Consider the following 19023-nt stretch of genomic DNA (forward strand, 5'->3'; position numbering starts at 1 on the left):
AGTCACTGCTACAGCACTGGTCCCTGATGTGATGCAGTTTCGATCCCTGGCCCAGGGACTTGTGCATGCCACAGGCATAGCCAAAAATTTTTTTTTAAAATATAGACATACATGGAACACATTAGGTCCTTTAATACTAGCTTCTTTCCTTTTTGCTCTATTTGTTTTCTGAATTAAGAAAACTTCAAAACAAAACAAAAGAGATGTGAAGAACCCCCAGTTTTTAACAATGGTATCTAAAAACTATACTTCGAAGTCATTTGGATTCAGAATTCAGACATTGAGTTCTGGTTTCAAATCTTAAGTCATAGAGATAAGTAGCTCTGAGGGTTATTATATACAATAAATGAGATAATCCAAGTTAAATATTGACCACTCTCCTTGTTATGCTAGATAAGCAATGAATACATGTGAGTTTTCTTTTTAGCTTTTAAGGCAGCTCCCTATCGAAGTAGACCCAACAGTGTAAATGGACAGCTTACAATTTATCATAATTGCATTGACATTATTTATCTAAGAAAGCTTACTTTTCTCTTTTTCAACTTACAAAAGTAAACAGCCAAACTGAAGGTGAACTCAGAAGAGTTATCAGTGTTTTATCCTTAGTGTCCAGTTACAGAAAAACAATTCTCGGGGATTGATCTCTGCTTAGGATTCTATAGTGATGAATAGTCTGAACAAAGCAGTTGAAAATCTGTTCATCACTTTTGCAGATGATTGTAAATTAGACAAGACTGTTAATGACTCTGAAAGTGAGAAGTGTGATTTTAAATGAATTTGATGATTTGTAAATGAGTATTCTTTTCCAAAAGCTTAAATAAATAATACATTCATGATGACATTTTTTTTTTTTCAGGACCAGGAAGCAGCACACATGTGGAGTATGGGAATATTAGCCAGACAAAAGCACAGAAGAATAGAATTAAAGACAGAAGTGAAGAGACAACGAAGCCCGTGAGTTACAATTTCTTCATTTTTGAAAAAAAAAAACACATTTTAAAGTAGAGTTTACCTTTGTGTTGAATACACATTTTCCAGGAATTTTTACACCATTATTTTTAATTTGCTTAATCATATTACATTGCTTCATCCAGTAGATCTGAAAATGTTAAAAAGTTTCTCCCTTCTCAGCAACTAACCAAAATGCATGAATTGTATACATAGTGATTTAAATTACTCAGCCTTTTGAAAAATGACTTCGCCTATTGCAATCTGACTTTGGCTCCCTCAGTTCTGTGGCATGTACTCTCATAACGTCATCCATACTCTCGGTAGAGAAACCTTTCCATTATTTACTGTATTTGTTCATCTCTTCAATGGCTGCATTATGACACAGCTGTTACACAGAGGCTAAGGCCAAGTTTTTGGTGATAATAGACCTTGTGTGTCTGACACATTGAAGCTCTAAGGCATTGGCTTTCCATGATATCCTCAAACTCTCTAAAAAACATTTTGGTAATTTGGAAGATACTTTGTTGCCACGGTGACTGGGGACTGCTATTGGCCAATAGTGGAAACATGCCCAGGGCACCGAAGAACACCGAGTAATGTTTAAAAAATTCCCTTGTTATAAACGACGTTTCAGTGTCCTGCTCGGCATTCATGTGCAGGAGTATGTGGAAAAACAAAACAAAACCAAAAGCTCTTCAAATTGCAAACCTGGAACTTAACTCTTTTTCACATGGAAGCACAAATGATTTTAAGTACAAACAATTTTTCGTGTTTTCATGATACACTGAACTGCCAAAGAATAATAATTATATTTAATTTGTTCAGAACTTCTAAGAACTCTTCACCATTTCATAAAATTGTGTCACCACCACCACCGCTCGTAGTACAGTATGTAAATTGTGCATAAACACGTTTGAGCCAGTCCGAATTTGTAGTTGTCACGTGCATGGTGATTCTATGTTGAGGTGCAAGCAACTGGGTACCTCACGTTTTCTAACTGATCCATCCTGAACGTTTATTTAGTGCAATGTGTATTATATTATTACAAAATACTGTGTCATTTCGTATATATCATTTACGCATTTATATTGATTTTCAAGGTGTTTGTGTAAGTCAGTCATATCATCTTTGATTTTAGAAATGCATGGAGAGTTTTATAGAATACTTGTTGTTATAAGAGATTCTGTTGAGGCTGAGTGCTCTGGTTATGGGTTAAGACAAGGCTGTTTTGAGTAGGCTTAATCCTGCAGTTACGCTGAGGTAAAGATCCCCTGTCAACCACTAGGGGAGCCTCATCTAGGAAATCTGGTCTTGGAAAATGAGCCTTTCGCAGAAGTAGAAGAGCTTTGCAGCTTCTAGAATCAGACTCTCTTTGAGATTGTTTTTATATTGGGAGTAAAGATGGTTTCTGCCCAGCAGAAGCAGACAGACATTTAGGCAGGGACGTCTCTGTGTTGCAGGCCACAAACTAAAGGGCAGACTAAGTAGCTGCTTACTGTTGCCTGTACTTAACTTACTTTTTTCTAACCTACACATTTTAGTAATGTTTAGAAAATCTCACCTGAGCTGGAATTCATTAAGAGAAGTATCTTACTTTCAGGCTTGGTGTAGATTGCTTAGGGGGAGAGATTGTTCGCTTAATCCAGTTTAAATAATGGCAGAAAAGGGGAATCTTAAAGAGTAAGAAAAGACAGAGCAGTCCATTTCTCACAGTATTTGTTGTTATTTACGCCCTCCATTTACAGCTTTAAGGAGCCGGTTTAAAAATCTTCAAGACACTAGCTAAATACCTGACACTTTCCGAATTATAAATTCAACATAAGCAGCCATTCACCTCTTCTAAATCGGGCTGTGAGGATACCCTTTCCTGTTTTGCTTCATTTCTTCTCAGTCTCCATCAGTGGATTCTTTTTTTTTTTTTTCTTGTCGTACTTTAAGTAGTAGTGTTTTTTGGTTTCCTAGTCTCAGTCTTATTTCCTCCCTGTGCTATAATCCTCATCATGAGAGATCTTAACACAAATGTATCAACAACCTAAACACCAATCAGTAAATGTAAATACTGAAATATTAAATTCTAAATCTACTTTTTACAATTTTCCATTAGAATGTTTCATCTAGATTTACCAAAACTACTTCCAACCAAACATACTCATTCCTGACTCATCATCTAGCTTTTCCTGCCCCCCAAGAGGTGTCTCATCCCATGCAGTTGGTTGAAACACTGAGGTGCTAAATTAATCAGGATTTTTAGGGTTACACATCCCTACAGGCTGAGAGGAACTTTGCTGTGGGGTTTGTATGTATTTCACCTTTGAGAGAATGGTGGTAAGAGACCGGATGGCAAAACTGAGAAACTCTGCCTTTTTCAGGATCGTAGATAACCTTGTCGGGGGCTTGATTTGTAACGTGAACAATGGTGGTTATTCATCAAATATACAATACGAGGATATGTCTAACAGAATATGGAATTTCTTCCTCGTGATCTCAAAAGGCGTGCCACACCTTACTGCTGCAGAAAAATAAAGGAACTCTGCCAGTGGGATATTCTAAATATTTTTTGTAAACACCGCTCATAAATTCTGCAGCCCGTTTTCAGACAGGTGGAGATAACCTAGAAAGGGTGACCCTAGGACAGCCATCGTCCTTATGGAATTTTATGGGTTTTGCTGGACATTTCTGGAATGTTGTCAACTCTGGCTTAGTTCTCTCAGCGGTTGCTAAATTCAGGGATCTGAGGCAAACAGTACATTCTTATCAGAAGAACAGCCTGAATGAGCTCACTGTCAACCTGGGCAAGATAAATGCTTCCTCTCAAATTAAACTCTTGTCCTTTGCCATGATGGTGGCTGTTGGGAGATGTACTCTGTAGGGCTCTCCAATTCCTGAACGTTTTATAAGCATAAATCTTAACGGCCTTTGTTCCAGACCACCCTTTTAAGGACTTTTTGTAGGGCAAAGGGCAGGTTTGCTTACTGTCCAGTACAGTAAGATAATGTCTCCATCTAGTGCAAAATCAGAACAGGTTAGCTTGCAACCTATTCCAAAATATTGGGGTTTGGGAGTTCCCACTGTGGCATAGTGGGTTAATGATCTGGCGTTGTCTCTGTGCCAGTGTGAGTTTGATTGCCAGCCCCATGCATTGAGTTAAGGCCCCGCATTGCTGCAGCTATCACGTAGTCACAGCTGCAGCTTTAATTCGAACCAAGGCTTGGGAACTTCCATATACCAAGGGTGTGACTGAAAAAAAAAAATCAAAAAAATCAAAACCAAAAAAATGGGGTTTCCTAAGCTTGGATGTTCTCAGCTGTGACATTGATCCACTGGTATACAGCACTTACCCTGGCTTCTACGTGTTGCCTCCAAGCAACTTAGGGTACAGGGTAATCAGTGTGAACATGAAGCTCATGCCGCCTGTTAGGCACTGAGTAGTAATCCCCTTTGTCTCCAAACCAGAAGTCCTGTGTCTTCTGCTGCTATCAAAGAAACTTTCCGTGCAACATTCTAGGGCCATAGAGGTTCTGGCTGGGAATGTAAAATGAGTGTGTGGAAGCTCCAGGCAGAGATGCTTCTGAGTATGATATACATTGTAAAAAATAGCAGCGCCACATTCACTTCAGTTCTGGTACCTTTAGGGACTAAGAATGTGCAACATAGAGATTCTTGAAAGATGCAGACTTCACTATTGACCACTGCACGGTTACCACTTAAATGACATGGATAGGTGGACGAACTACCCTTTCGTAGGCACATAGATTTCAAAAGTGCCTGGGGCTTTAGGAACCAGGGTAAGGACACTAAAAGATGATTCCCCAAGATGAGAAGTGAGAATTTCACCCATCATCATGTGGACTCTCAGTTGATCACTTCACATATTTATTTTCACCCTCTTTTCTTTGCATGCTCTCAGATGAGAAGGCTGCTGTAATACTTACACTTGTACCTCTGTAGGTGCAGCATTATTTTTCTTGCAGGGCTTTTTCTTTGCCTTTGAGTTTCTGTAATTTTAATATAACATGCCTGGATGGGTTAGTTTGTTTGCTATTAGTTTTTGTTTTTGTTTTTTTTTTCAAGTCTTGCTTGTCATCTGAGGTTTTGGATGTGCAGCAGGGTGTCATTCAAGTGCAAAAAGCGCTGTCACTACTACTTTCATTTATTTCTTTAATTTTATTCTCACTTTCTGTCCCTTCTGTATTCCAAGTATATTTAGGCAACACCTTTTGAGGTTGTTCTCTTCTCCACGTCAGTGTGTTTTCATTAATTTTCCTCTTAGAATATCAACTGTGGATGTTTCTGTTGACAATTCATGGTTCCTTGGTCCTTCCAAGTCTTTGGAAGATCTTGTTGAAGCTCTTCTTCCCATTTCTGTTTTGGTATTTGAATTATAATATTTCCTTCTATACATTAAGTTTGCACGTCTCTGCTTAGCTGACCTCTATATCCTTGCATGTTTGCTTTTTCCCTAAGAGCTCTTAGCATATTAATTATGCCTATTTAAATTCTCTTTGTTATCATTCCAACATCTGTCTCATATAGGAGTCTGGTTCTCATGGTTACTTTATTCCCTCAGAGGATTTTTTTCTTTTGGCATGCTTTGTAATTTTTTGTTGAAAGCTGGGCATGTATTGGGTATTGGAAAATCAGAGAAATAGGCTTTTGGTGTGAGAATTTGTTACTGTGGCTAGGAGGTGAGCTGTGTTTAATGTTTGCTCATAGCTATAGGTGACAGAGCCTTCAAATTCCCCTATTTTTTTTGAAATTTTAGTTTTTTTTACAGAATAAAATACATATATTTAAACACAATTACATTTATACAGATTATTATATCATGGATCTTAAGAAACAGATTAAGTGACTCCATCTGGAGAAGTGGAATGGAAAATATGCTGAGACAAATAGGAAATTTATTCTATACTTTATCCCATTTTGTATGGCTTTCATCCTTACTATTTAGTATTATCTACTACACTTCAATTTTTCTTTAAAAATTAGCATTATATTACATCCGTGTATATTATGTAACTAAAATTTATAAAGAAGAAAGCCTTATATATCATTAAATATTTTATATAGCATAATAAAAAGAATAACTTTATTCTATACTTTATCCCATTTTGTATGGCTTTCATCCTTACTATTTAGTATTATCTATTACACTTCAATTTTTCTTTAAAAATTAGCATTATATTACATCCGTGTATATTATGCAACTAAAATTTATAAAGAAGAAAGCCTTATATATCATTAAATATTTTATATAGCATAATAAAAAGAATAACTTAACTGGTAAGAATAACAAAAATAATACACCCTATGAAAATAAGTAAAATATAAAATGCATAAATTGGTTAAAAAACAGTGTAACTATGTAAATATGTCCTCACAATTTGTTACATCTTATTGATTCTTCAATATAGGCATTACATCATTCTAGGTGATGTGATAAACAAGACATTATAGACCTTACATTATACCATGGAGAGAAATGGTTATTAACAATACAATTGTAGAACTATATTATTTAATTGTACAGTTGCATTATTTAATTATAATTATCATAAATTCTTTGATGGAGAGGAAGACAGAATAAGTTCCAAGAAGACTTCAGCATTCCAAGAATGATGTCAAATGACCCCCTTCATGGTGGATTATGCACTTATTTACTATGAGGCATATTTCTTCTCCAGAGATTCCTTGTTTGTGTATCAATTGTAGATTTTTGGTTTGCAGTTATTCTGAAGTTTTGATATGAGTCTATATGTATATGAGATTGTTTTAAGTTGTTGTTCTCTTAATTGCAAGTTCATCTCCAGTGTCCTGCATTTGTACCCACCTCTTCTCATGAGTTCTGATTTTGGTGGTATAATTGTGCATGGATGATTTCGTATCTTTATTGTATATACACCTTTACTGGTGAGCCTTGTCATTTGTGGAATTTTTGTTTCCTGTTGCTGTCTTTTCTTTTCTGCCTAGAGAAGTTCCTTTAGTATTTGTTGTTAGGCTGGTTTAGTGTTGCTGAATTCTCTCAGCTTTTGCTTCTCTGTGAAGGTTTTGATTTCTCCTTCAAATCTGAATGAGAGACTTGCTGGGTAGATTCATCTTGGTTGGAGGTTTTTTCCTTTCATCACGTTAAGTATAACATGCCACTCCCTTCTGGCCTGCAGAGTTTCTGCTGAAAAATCTGCTGATAACCTTATTGGGGTTCCTTTGTATGTTACTTGTTTCTTTTCCCTAGCTGCTTTCAAGATTTTTTCTTTGTCTTTAATTGTGGTCAGTTTGATTAATATGTGTCTCGGGGTGTTCCTCCTTGGGTTTATTTTATATGGTACTCGTTGTGCCTCCTGGATTTGAGTGAGTGGTTCCTTTCCCATGTGAGGGAAGTTTTTGGCTATTATCTCTTGGAATATTTTTTCTGTCCCCTTCTCTCTCTCTTCTCCTTCTAGCACCCCATAATACGGATGTTGGTACGTTTAACATTGTCCCAGAGTTCCCTGAGCCTCTCTTCATTTGTTTTCAATCTTTTTTCTCTTTTCTGTTCTGCATCCCTAATTTCTTCTAATCTGTCCTCCACCTTGCTTATTCGTTCTTCTGCCTCCTGTATTCTGCTGATAGCTGCTTCTAGTGAGTTTTTTATTTCAGTTATTGTATTTTGCATCTCTTCTTGTTTAAGTTTTATATCTTGTATCTCTTTGCTCGGTGTTTCCTGTAAGTTATCCATCTTTGCCTCCAGTTTATTTCCAATGTCTTGTGTCATCTTCAGCACCAACAGTCTAAAGTCTTTTTCCTGGAGGCTGAGAATCTCCTGATCACTTAGCTGTTTTTCTGGGGCTTTTCCTTTCTCCCTTATCTGAGTTATTGTTCTCTGTCTTTACATTTTTGTAAGTTTTTGGTGTGGTGAGCTTTTTACAGATAATAGGGTTGTAGGCTCTCTTACTTCTGGTGTCTGTCTGCCCCCCTTGTGGCTGAATTCAGTATGGGGGGCTTGCTGTAGGCTTCCTGATGGGAGGGGCTGATGCCTGCCCACTGGTAGGTGGAGCTGATTCTAATCCCTCTGGTGGGTGGGCTTTAGTCTCTGGATGGGATTAGAGGCAGCTGTGTGCCTGAGGAGTCTTTAGGGAGCCTGTTTACTGAGGGGCTGGGCTGTGATCCCACCTGGATTGTTGTTTGCCCAGGGGCTTCTCAGGCTGACTGACAGGTGGGGCCAGATTTTCCCAAAATGGCCCCCTCCAGAGAAAGGCAGCTGCTGAATATTCCCGAGAGCTTTGCCTTCAATGTCCTTCCCTCACAACAAGCCACATTCACCCCTGTTTTCCCAGGATGTCCTCCAAGAACTGCAGTCAGGTTTGACCCAGATTCCTGTGGAGACCTCGCTCTGCCCTGGGACCCAGTGCACGTGAAAGTCTGTGTGCACCTTTTAAGAATGGGGTCTCTGTTTCCCCCAGTCCTGTGGAGTTCTTGCACACAAGCCCCACTGGCCTTCAATGCCAGATGCTCCAGGGCTCTTTCTCCCGGTGCCAGATCCCTGCACATGAGGGTTTGATGTGGGGCTCGATCTCTCAGTCCTGTAGGTGAGTCTCTGTGAACCAGTTAGTTTCCAGTCTGTGGGGCTTCCCACCTGGGAGGTATGGGGTTGTTAATATTGCAAAATCGCCCCTCCTACCTCTTGATGTGGCCTCCTGTTTTTATTCTGGAGTAGGGCATCTTTTTTAAGGTTTCCAGTCCATTTGGGTGGAGATTTCTCAGTCTTTAGTTGTGAGTTTTGTTGTTTTTAGGAGAGAAGTTGAGTTCCAGTCCTTCTATTCTGCCATCTTAATCCTGACTCATCAAATTCCCCTATTTTTATTTTCCATATTTACTTTGTGCTTTCCTAGGTATGCTTAGAAGGAGTCTGTGTCTTCAGCTCTTTTGCTTGTAATTCCCTGTTGTAATACTGGAGCCCTATTAGGTGGTTTTGGTCTATCAAAGACAAGGGGTGGGGCATTCTATAATCTTATAACTGTTTTTCATCTTTTGATCAACCAATGTCTCTAGACAGAGACGTTTCACAAGTGTTTCTTTCAGTGATAAATCTATCTCCCCCTCCATCCCAATTTACTACTCTCTTACCAGGCTGGATAATTTTCAGTCTGTTGCCTTCATGCCTATTGATTTTTTTCCCCTTTAGTTGAGACAAGGCAGCTAGATGTAGGTGGAATTGGAGCATGGGAACAGTATCCTTCTACCAGCTCAGAGAAGGCTTTGCTCTGGAGAAGGAAGCCTTTTCCCTGGAGAATAGCCCTTGGTTATAGAAAAGTTCTGGGAGAATCTCAATAACTACCCCAACTGGCCATAGACAAGAGAATTTTTTTCTCACATTATACTGCATGCCCGACTTGGTTCCTGAAAGGAAAGCACTCAAAAGTGTGGGTCTTCCCAATACTTCTATAGTTGTGAATAAAGTTTCCTTCTTACACTGGTTTACCCTCAGCCTCCAGGAAGCCATCCAAATCACCATTTGTGTGTTTCTACCAGGGGACGGTTCCAGCAGTTTCTGTTTTGAGTAAGCAGATCTTCGCTCTAACTCTCTGGATGCACATTCTTCCTGGTGTGGGGTGCAGTTTTGGGATGAGAGTTTGTCATGCAACCTTAGTTCTTTGATGCTTTAAGGAAAATTTTGATAGTCAGTTTTGTTCAGCTCTTTTTGTGTCTAAAGGTTGGAAGTGATGGTTTCCAAGCCCTTCTCATAGTGAAGCTGAAACCAGGAGTCCAAAAATCATGTTTTAATTTTCAAAATAATTTTTCTGTTCTACATACAAATTTAGTAATTAAAAAAGGTGAACTTTCCATTTTCTTTGAAAATATGCTCTTTTTTGCTAGCCCTTTGCTCACGTTTTAGAATATCTTGTCCTTCTTTTCATTCCTCTGATTTGACCATCCTGTTCTCATCTTTTTCCACTCCTAGAAAAATCACAGTAAAGTGCAAAATTTGACAAGTATTACCATTAAAGATGATGTGAACCCTCATCGGTAGACTTGGACATGAGCGGTTCAAGAATTTCTATTCAAGAACATCAGGCCAAAGCTTAGTAGGCTAGTTGCTTCTTTGCTGCTGTGTACCAAAAATAAGGCAGAAAGAAATACTAGATTTTGAAGAGAATTGACTGAAGTGATTAAATGGATGGGGCAGTGTATCCTGTGGGGAAAGATGAAAAGATTTTAATTCTCTTATTTGGAGATTGTCTTGTTTCAACATTTATAACTTGGACCTGAAATTACAAAGCCATGAAACAAGATATTAAATGGAAAGATAGGGCTTTGATTCCTACACATCTTCAAGGAGAGTAGAGATTGTGATCTTTTAAAGGATTTGTCTACCTTATGTATTTTTCACAAAATGGAATGTGGGACCTAATAGGTTTATACCCCTTGAAGAATTCTGGTCCTATGAAATTTGCTTAACTCTCTTTTATCACATTCTTGTTGACTTCACAATTTTCAGAAGAATTTTATGACCTTAACTTGGCTTCATAAACAGGTTTCTTCTAAGGGAAAGGAATATATTGATGGGAAACAAGAGAAAGGTTATCTTGGTAGTTATAATTCCCATGGTAAATGACTATTTTGACCTTCTTTTTAACAAATTGGTGTTCTGCGAATTTTGTTAACCTATGGCAGGCTGTTAGGGCCCAATAAACCCTTCAATCCTGGGAAAAAAAGATGTGAAACTGACTAATTGAGTCTAAGACCTTTAAGGACAAGGATATATGCCACCAACAGTAATCTGAGTAGGCAGGTAATGTAGGATTTGTGAGTACGAGTTGTATTATTCACTGGTATCTTACATTGGTTACTGGGTACTGATGAGGAGACATGTTGACCTTGGCATTTTAGCAATGCCTAAAATGCAATACAACTAACTTAGCAAAATGCAATTTGCTAAATGGATTATGAATGTAATCATTGCTGTGGGCACTAATTAACCTGAAAATTAATTTCATGATCTCATATAAGAAAACATCTAATCACATAAATTATCACCATTATAGAAAACTGTTTGCCTTAAGAAGCTCCATCTTTAAAAAGGTGGGAATAAACCACCCTATAAAAAATTGTTTTTCATAGCCATCTAGTCATTGTCCATGAATACATATTAAATGCTTATGAGATTTTATATGATAAATGTTAGGGTTAACAATGATATAAAGTTACTATTCAGAATTTTTTCTACAATCTTCATTTAAATTGTGTAAACCTAAGGAAATTATATACTATATTATCACACTAAACTTATTGCACACGCAATTAAGCTTAAAAAAGAAATGTGTGCATATGAATGTCATACTAATTCTTCAAAGTTGTCACTTTCTAAGTGGATATAAAGCAACTCAAGGTAGAAGAAAAGCTTTAAAAGATTTGGCTTACTTAGGGAAAGGGCTTCATTTATACAACCTTAAGAGTCAATTATTAAACACTAGGTGACTTTTCTCTGAGATTTACACCTAAAAGTAACAGCATAAACATCAAATGTCTGTGCCTATTCAATACAAATAGTACAAAGGTGTATTTAACAAAGTCCCCACCTATCGAGAGATTAAAATGCAAGGCATGCAAGACATGGAAAAAACCCAAATGTCCATTGACACATGAATAGATTAAGAAGTTGTGGTACATATACACAATGGAATACTACTCAGCCATAAAAAAGAACAAAAATTATGCCATTTGCAACAGTGTGGATGGAACCAGAGACTCTCATGCTAAGTGAAATAAGTCAGAAAGAGAAAGACAAATACCATATGATAACACATATCTGGAACCTAATAGATGGCACAAATGAACCTTTCCACAGAAAAGAAAATCATTGACATGGAGAACAGTCTTGTGCTTACCGAGGGTGAGGGAATGGGATGGACTGGGAGTCTGGAGTTAATAGATGCCAACTACTGCCTTTGGAATGGATAAGCCATGAGATCCTGCTGTACAGCACTGGGAACTATATCTCGTCACTTATGATGGAGCATGATGGAGGATAATGTGAGAAAAAGAATGTTTATATGTATGTGTGACTAGGTCACTTTGCTGTACAGTAGAAAACTGATGAAACGCTGTAAACCAGCTTGAATGGAAAAGATAAAAATCTTTTCAAAACATAAAAAATTAAAATCCAGGGCATGGACTGATTCTTTCACAAAAAGTGTTGTGATAAAACAGGATGTAAATATAATAAATAATACAAACCAAAGACTACATTGAGTTGTATTGACTAGTTGCCAGCTGTTCGGCAAGCTTTGTGAATTACCAAATGCAATTTCCATGAGGCAGCTCATATTAGTCTCCCTATTTAAAAGGTACACAAACTGATGCTTAAAGAAGTTTAGTGATTTGCCCTATTTATTGATATGGATTGCTAGAGTCAGAATTTGAACCTAAGTCCCTCATGTATATCTGTGATAATAAAGGCATAGTTCACAGAAGAATATAGACAGGATCAATTTGCAGTTGTTTCACAGTGGATACTAAAAGTAGGGAAATGCAAGAGAATATCAAGATACTTGAAAAAAAATACTTAAGATGGGGAAAAACTTAAAATATGGACATTTAAATGACTTCCTTCTTTATAAAATCCAATAATACTGATTAAGTCTCTGCTATAGATGACATTAATTAGAAATTGTAGGTAAGAGGGGAAACGAAGTTTACTTCCAATACAGCTCTGTTAAAGAGACTGCCTAGATTATCCAGTTATTGCAGGGAACATGTGCATGGAATAGTATTGAGTTTTATCAAAATATTACTGGCAGATGAGGAGTAAAGCTAAGATTAATGTTATCTTAGAAATCTTTATAAATAAGCAAAGATGAGTTGAAAAACGGTCAAAATAAAAACTAGAAGTAAAAGGACTGGGAATAAATGAAAAAGAGATCAGCTTAATAGCCATAGACAAGGTGATATAAAAAAGGGAACATGGGCAAATGTAGCGTTTTTGAACATGGGCAACAAATATGATCTTCTTTTAGAAGAAATAAGACTGAAGAGTATTCAGATAAAGTTCTCCTGGACTCCTCCCCTATAACAGTAACATGACAATTGAGAGAACAACACAAAAGAACAGATGTCATCTGCTCTGCAAGACCTCGGTCAGGAAGTTGATGAGAAGGGATCCTGGGTGGATTAAAGAGGGAGAACAGAGGCAGGATGTCTGATTTTTCTGTGCTTATGTCACACCTAGTCTGTAAGCGTGAAGAATTCTTGATTCTGCCTGTACTTGTCTTTCTACTGCTGCCTTAGTCATAAGTCAATGTGAATTCTTCAGACAGGAAGACATGCTGTCTCATTTCAGCATCTCTGGATGAAGGACTTTCTGGGCGGACACAAGAGAGCTCCTCCTATTGGTGGTCGTTTGGAAGGGGAACTGGGATTGGAGCCGTCATGACAACTTGCTGACTTGACTGTTCTTCTTTCACTTAATTACTGCCAGGGAGGTTGGTTTCTTCCTCCAGTAGAGGGAAGGGAGGAATGTTTCAGCGTCTATAGACTCTTTTTCTTGAGAAAGATGTAGATGACAGCAGTTACTCCTAGGAGCAGCCGGCCCTTATTCAGTTCCTTCTTGGACTGTGTTTGAAAAGATGGGGGGGTGGGTGGGGGGAGAAGGGAGGCAGAGTTGGGATGACAATTACTTTCCTGCAGGTCACTGGGATGAATTTGATCAAATACCTTCCGAAACACTCAAGTTGTTTTTGTTTATTTTGTTTTGTTTTTTCCCCAAGAGTTTTGTTAAGATGCTTATATTTGTAAACGTGGTATCTTCACTTTTACATTTCCTGTTGTCCTGTCAAGTCACTCTCCCATCAGGCTGAAGCCAATCCTCGGCTTGTGTTTTTGTGTTTTTGTTCTGTTCTTTAAATTGGCGTCTCCAACGGACTAAATTTTGCTGATACCCAGCAGTCACATTTGAGCTTTCCAGTCGCCAAAGCCTCCATGACATTTGTCATCGAACCTGCTCCCTATTTCTCTTCTTTTTTTCTTTTTCTATTTTTGGCTGTGTCTGTGGCATGTGGAAGTTCTGGGCCAGGGACCATTCCATAGCAGCAGTAACCCAAGCCTCTGCAGTTCTGCAGTGAACTTGTGAAAATGGTAGATCTTTCTTTTTTTTTTTTTTTTTTTTTTTTTTTTCTTTTTTGCTTTTTAGGGCTGCACCCACCGTATATGGAAGTTCCTGAGCTAGGGGTCGCATCAGAGCGACAGCTGCCAACCTACGCCACAGCCACAGCCATGCCAGATCTGAGCCGCATCTGCAACCCACACCACAGCTCAGGGCATTGCCAGATCCTTAACCCACTGAGCGAGGCCAGGGATCGAACCTGCGTCCTCATGGATACTGGTCAGATCATCTCTGCTGCGCCACCAGGGGAACTCTGAAAATGCCAGATCCTTAACCTGCTCTTCCAGAAGAGAACTCCTCCCACTCCCTCTTTGTTAGAACACTTCCCCTTCTCAGGATCTGGTGAAAACATCCTCGCAGACGAGAACATTTATAACTGGCTTTCTTCGATTTTGAGAGAAAGGTGTGGTTAAGAGATGCTCCCCACAAGAGGAAGAGCATGGTTTTTCACCACATCCTGAATGATGCTGACACTGCACTGGGGCCGGAGAAGGACTCGTATGAAAGCATGAAACATACAGAGCAAGCTGACCTGTGCGACTATCAAAGGCAAGTGGGAGGAAGATACGAAGGTGACTCTCCTGTATGTGGTTATTTGTACTTAAACATTCTCTATTTTTATTAGGGATTCTCAAAAATTCCTGTATGTAAGAAATTCTAAGAGTATCCTAAAGATATGAGATGGCACATTAATAAGGTATTGAAATTTGGGGGTTATTTCATAGAAGGATGTAGTTTCTTTTGATGTGATTACATTTTATTTTTTGTTTCATTTCTTAGAGTTTTATTGACATATAGTTGATTTACAAGGTTGTGATAATGTCTGCTGTACAACAAAGTGATTCAGTTATACCTGTACACACATCCATTCTCTTTCAGATCCTTGTCCCACATAGAAAATCACAGAATATTGGGTAGAGTTTCCTGTGCTGTACACCAGGTCCCTATTGGCCATATACCTGTGTGCATATGGCCAAAACCAAACCCCCAAACCACCTCCCCCCTTCTGTCCTGTTCAGTACCCATAAATTTGTTTTCAAAGTCTGTGAGTCTACAGAGCAATGTGTTGTTTTGTTTGTTTTTAAGGGAAATGTTATGAAAAAAAAAGTTTCCTTTTTGGCAGTTGTCCATGGATCAAATAATTTTAACATGTTGGCTTTTCTTAAATTTACTGACTTGTTAGAATGGGGAAGGACGGAGGCTACAGACTCTAAGAAGATACTCATTTTGTTCTATTCTTGAAGGTATCTTTGCATTTTATTCTAAATTAAAGCCATTAAGTATTAACTGCAACCTTATAGAAATTTAGAGTCAACCTAACATATCTTGTCACAGAAATTTTAACTTTCCCGAGGGGAAGAAAAAGGCATACAATATATTAATTAGGATTCTTTTTCTGTGGCTGATGGAAACTTGGGAAAACAGACACAGTTGTACAATTAAAGCCCTAATTCAGTGAAGTGACAAGTAGAGGGTCTAGTGTTCCAAGAATCAGGAATTTTTTATTTAAGCTGTTTATAGAAACAGCACTTCTGTAGTTTTCAAAAATGATTTGGTATCAAATCCTGATTTGTGATTTTCTGCAAAAGATGTGAAAAGAGAAAAATCTTCAGGCCGAGCTCGTCTAGGTTGACCCATGGTGGGCATCTAAAGTTGATGCCCACCAACAGGTAGCCCACTGTGGGTCTAATCAGGAGAAATTGCCATCAACTCTCAGAGAAAAAAAAAAAAGGTGTAAGTTGCCCCCTTTCCTTGCTGTCATTAAATTCAGAGGATGCCCCTGTGACTTTCTTAGCCTCTCCAGAACAAGCTGAATTTTCTTCCCTAGTTTGCGACAAAAAAAAAAAAAAAAAAAAAGTCAAAAGAAATGGCATGGCAAGAATGGAAAAAACTGCTGAAATGTTGTTTCCTTTGATTACACACTTTGCAAAAGTAGATACGGGCTTTCTCATGCCCTCTTGTTTCTTTTCTCACCCTCAGTTTGTCAATTCTTAGGCTTCTGCTTTGACATAGGTTCTCCCACCGTCTCTTTGTTTGTTGGTATTCCTCCAGGTTGTAATTTTAGTTTTCTCTCATGACGTGCTCCGACTAGAAGACATCATCCTGATTTTATGGAATGCCAAAATTCCACTCGCTGTTGAATGTATCATTTGAGACCCAGTTCTCCTCTGAGTTTCAAAGTCAGATTGCACAGGGCACGTTGTAGTTACCAGAGATGGCACAGATAAACATGGAGAAATTCTACATAATGATGCCTTCCATGCTTTCAATCTTTTGCTGAACCCCAACGTGCCATAGAGATGGTCTGTCCAGTGAGAAGTTTTTCTTCTACGCGACTATTTCTTCTTGCGCAGCCAAGTTTTATGTTAGCAGTTTGTCATTTATGAATCAGAATGTCTCTGGATCTTCTCGTCTTCATTGACAAGAATTTTTTTCCTGCCGAAATGATGTTGATATTCTATGGACTGGTCTTGCTTCACCCACTTTATCTCCACGCCAGAGTCTAAAATTAGCCTTTTTGTCATTCCCTTTTGTTAAAAACAATTCCTCCATGCTCTTCCACTGCATTCTTGCATTGTAAAGAGGGAGGGTGTGTGTGTGTACTCTGACATTACATTGGAGGAGAAGATTGCATATATATATATATGTATATATATATATATATATATATGCAATTATACATATATGTATGTATAATTTAACATATGTATATAAAATCATGTCTGTATTTTGGCTATAAATGGGGACTTTGTGGGCAAATTCCCCACAAGGATGGGAAAGATCTTACTTCATAAGAACAAATAAGTTCTTACATTGGTTCAGATGGAAGGTGATAAGGGCTGCGTCAGGGTAGTAGCAATAAATTGAGGCAGAGGCGGAAACAGAACTGTGACATATTCAGTAGGTTAAATCAGTAAAACTTAGATTTTCATTGGTTGCAAGTTGTAAAGACGTTCCTTTCCAGACAATGAATTTGACACACCTGTAAAATGGGCAAGCATAGGGTACATGAGCCTGGAAGTTTTAAGGGAAGACTGGGAAATGGTTTTTAGAATCACGAAAGGGAAACTGTTGTCACCATATGGATTAGATCATCAGGAAGAATCCAGAGAATGATGCAAAGAGAAGGTCTGGGGAGTTCCTGTTGTGGCTCTGCAGGTTGGGAACCCGACATCATGTTCAGGAGGATGTGGGTTCAATCCCTGGCCTTGCTCAGGAGGTTAAGGATCCAGTGTTGCTGCAAGCTGCGGTGTAGTTTACAGATGCGTCTTGGATCTGGCATTGCTGTGGCTGTGGTGTAGGCCTGCAGCTGCAGCTCCAATTCGACCCCTAGTCCTGGACTTCCACATGCTGCTGGTGCAGCTGTCAAAAGAACAAAAAAGATCCAGAAAATCTGGAAGACAGGCGTCAGTATTGTCATCATTAAAGGGAAAACTAGAGCAAAAAAGACTGAGACTGAATTGTCACAGAAATCACAGAAAATCGTGTGGCTGTGTGTTTCCGTTGAGGAGAGAGAATGGTATGAGGATAGATGTCCCTTCAGCTTCCTTTTATGCATTAACCTCAGTGGGAATTTAATTTCTGTTCTGATGAAAACAGGCTTATGTTACCCCCCCCCCTTTTTTAAAGACATGGACTTACATTATTTGGCCAGAAAATTACTTCTTAGCTGAATCGGCTACATTTTTCCTCTAGCTGATTTTTGAAAAGTCAAGCCAGCCTTCTGAGCCTCTGTCGTCACTATTACATATCCCCACTGCCTTCTGGTCGTGTTCCCAGTGAACGTAATTATACTATATTAGAAGTCATAATATTTTCACAAGTAACCAAGAAATTAGAAACGCCTGCACCAAAGCGACCATCAGCAGAAAAGAAACAACCCAGTCATGTCCATCTTTGGTCTAATGGAAATCACAGCCGAGAAGAAAATGAGAGCCATCATTACACAGCCCCTAGAAAAGATCTGCGGCTTTTCATGAAATATTTCTCCTGGGCGAAAGAACCAGGATGCTGAAGGATACCAATACTATCCAGAAACCATAAACCTTTTGTAAGTCTTGGAGTTGAATTCTCCCAGCAGAGGAAGCATATTTTCTTATGCACGAGTAATGGCCATGCAGAGAAATCACTCACCAAAAAATGGCAGCGCACGCGGGGAGGGTGATGGTTTCTTGCACATGCTAAGTGCTCCAGAAGTGATGCTGTCTGTTTCGTCCCGCATCTGCTGCAGCCTTTCTGCATGAAATTCACAATCAGACTCCTCACACAATGAGTAATTCAGTTTCAAAGGATCTCGTATTTTTGAATCTGCAAATTGAGTTCAACATGTAACTGTTATTAAAACTGTATTTTATTTATTTTCCGTCTAAATAATACACGCACAGAGTTAAAAATCTAAGAGTGTAGGCTTAGGATGAAAGCCCACAACCCACATTGCAACCCCAGACTCTTTTTTCAAGGGCAAGCATAGTTAAACCCTAGCTCATTTTATTTTATTTTTTTATTTATTTATTTATTTATTTTTTGTCTTTTTGTCTTTTTTTTTGTTGTTGTTGCTATTTCTTGGGCCGCTCCCACGGCATATGGAGGTTCCCAGGCTAGGGGTCGAATTGGAGCTGTAGCTCCCGGCCTATGCCAGAGCCACAGCAACGCCGGATCCGAGCCGCGTCTGCAACCTACACCACAGCTCATGGCAACACCGGATCATTAACCCACTGAGCAAGGGCAGGGACCGAACCCGCAACCTCATGGTTCCTAGTCGGATTCGTTAACCACTGCGCCACGATAGGAACTCCCCCTAGCTCATTTTAAAATCTAAAATGACACCATTACTATAATTAGAATTCTGTAAGTATAATTAGAATGGTTTATTTAATTATTTTAGACAATGTCTATTTACTTCTCCTTTTTTGATCTTTTCAGATATTTCCAGT

At 38.6% G+C, this 19023-nt stretch overlaps 1 protein-coding gene across 1 annotated transcript in view; it reads left to right on the forward strand.

Annotated features, from left to right (window-relative positions):
* LOC146398768 (uncharacterized) overlaps window positions 1-19023 on the forward strand; it is a 690556-nt gene that overhangs the window by 246979 nt on the left and 424554 nt on the right. Inside the window, exon 5 of the mRNA XM_084980982.1 lies at window positions 857-954. Coding sequence (XP_084837108.1) covers window positions 857-954 — 98 coding nt within the window. The remainder of the gene's footprint in view (window positions 1-856; window positions 955-19023) is intronic.

The sequence above is a fragment of the Sus scrofa genome, chromosome 10, assembly GCF_054392235.1.
Source record: "Sus scrofa isolate SSC_HxYL_T2T_F1_AM1 chromosome 10, Sscrofa_HxYL_maternal_Yorkshire_Landrace_v2.0, whole genome shotgun sequence".
Lineage (NCBI taxonomy): Eukaryota > Metazoa > Chordata > Mammalia > Artiodactyla > Suidae > Sus > Sus scrofa.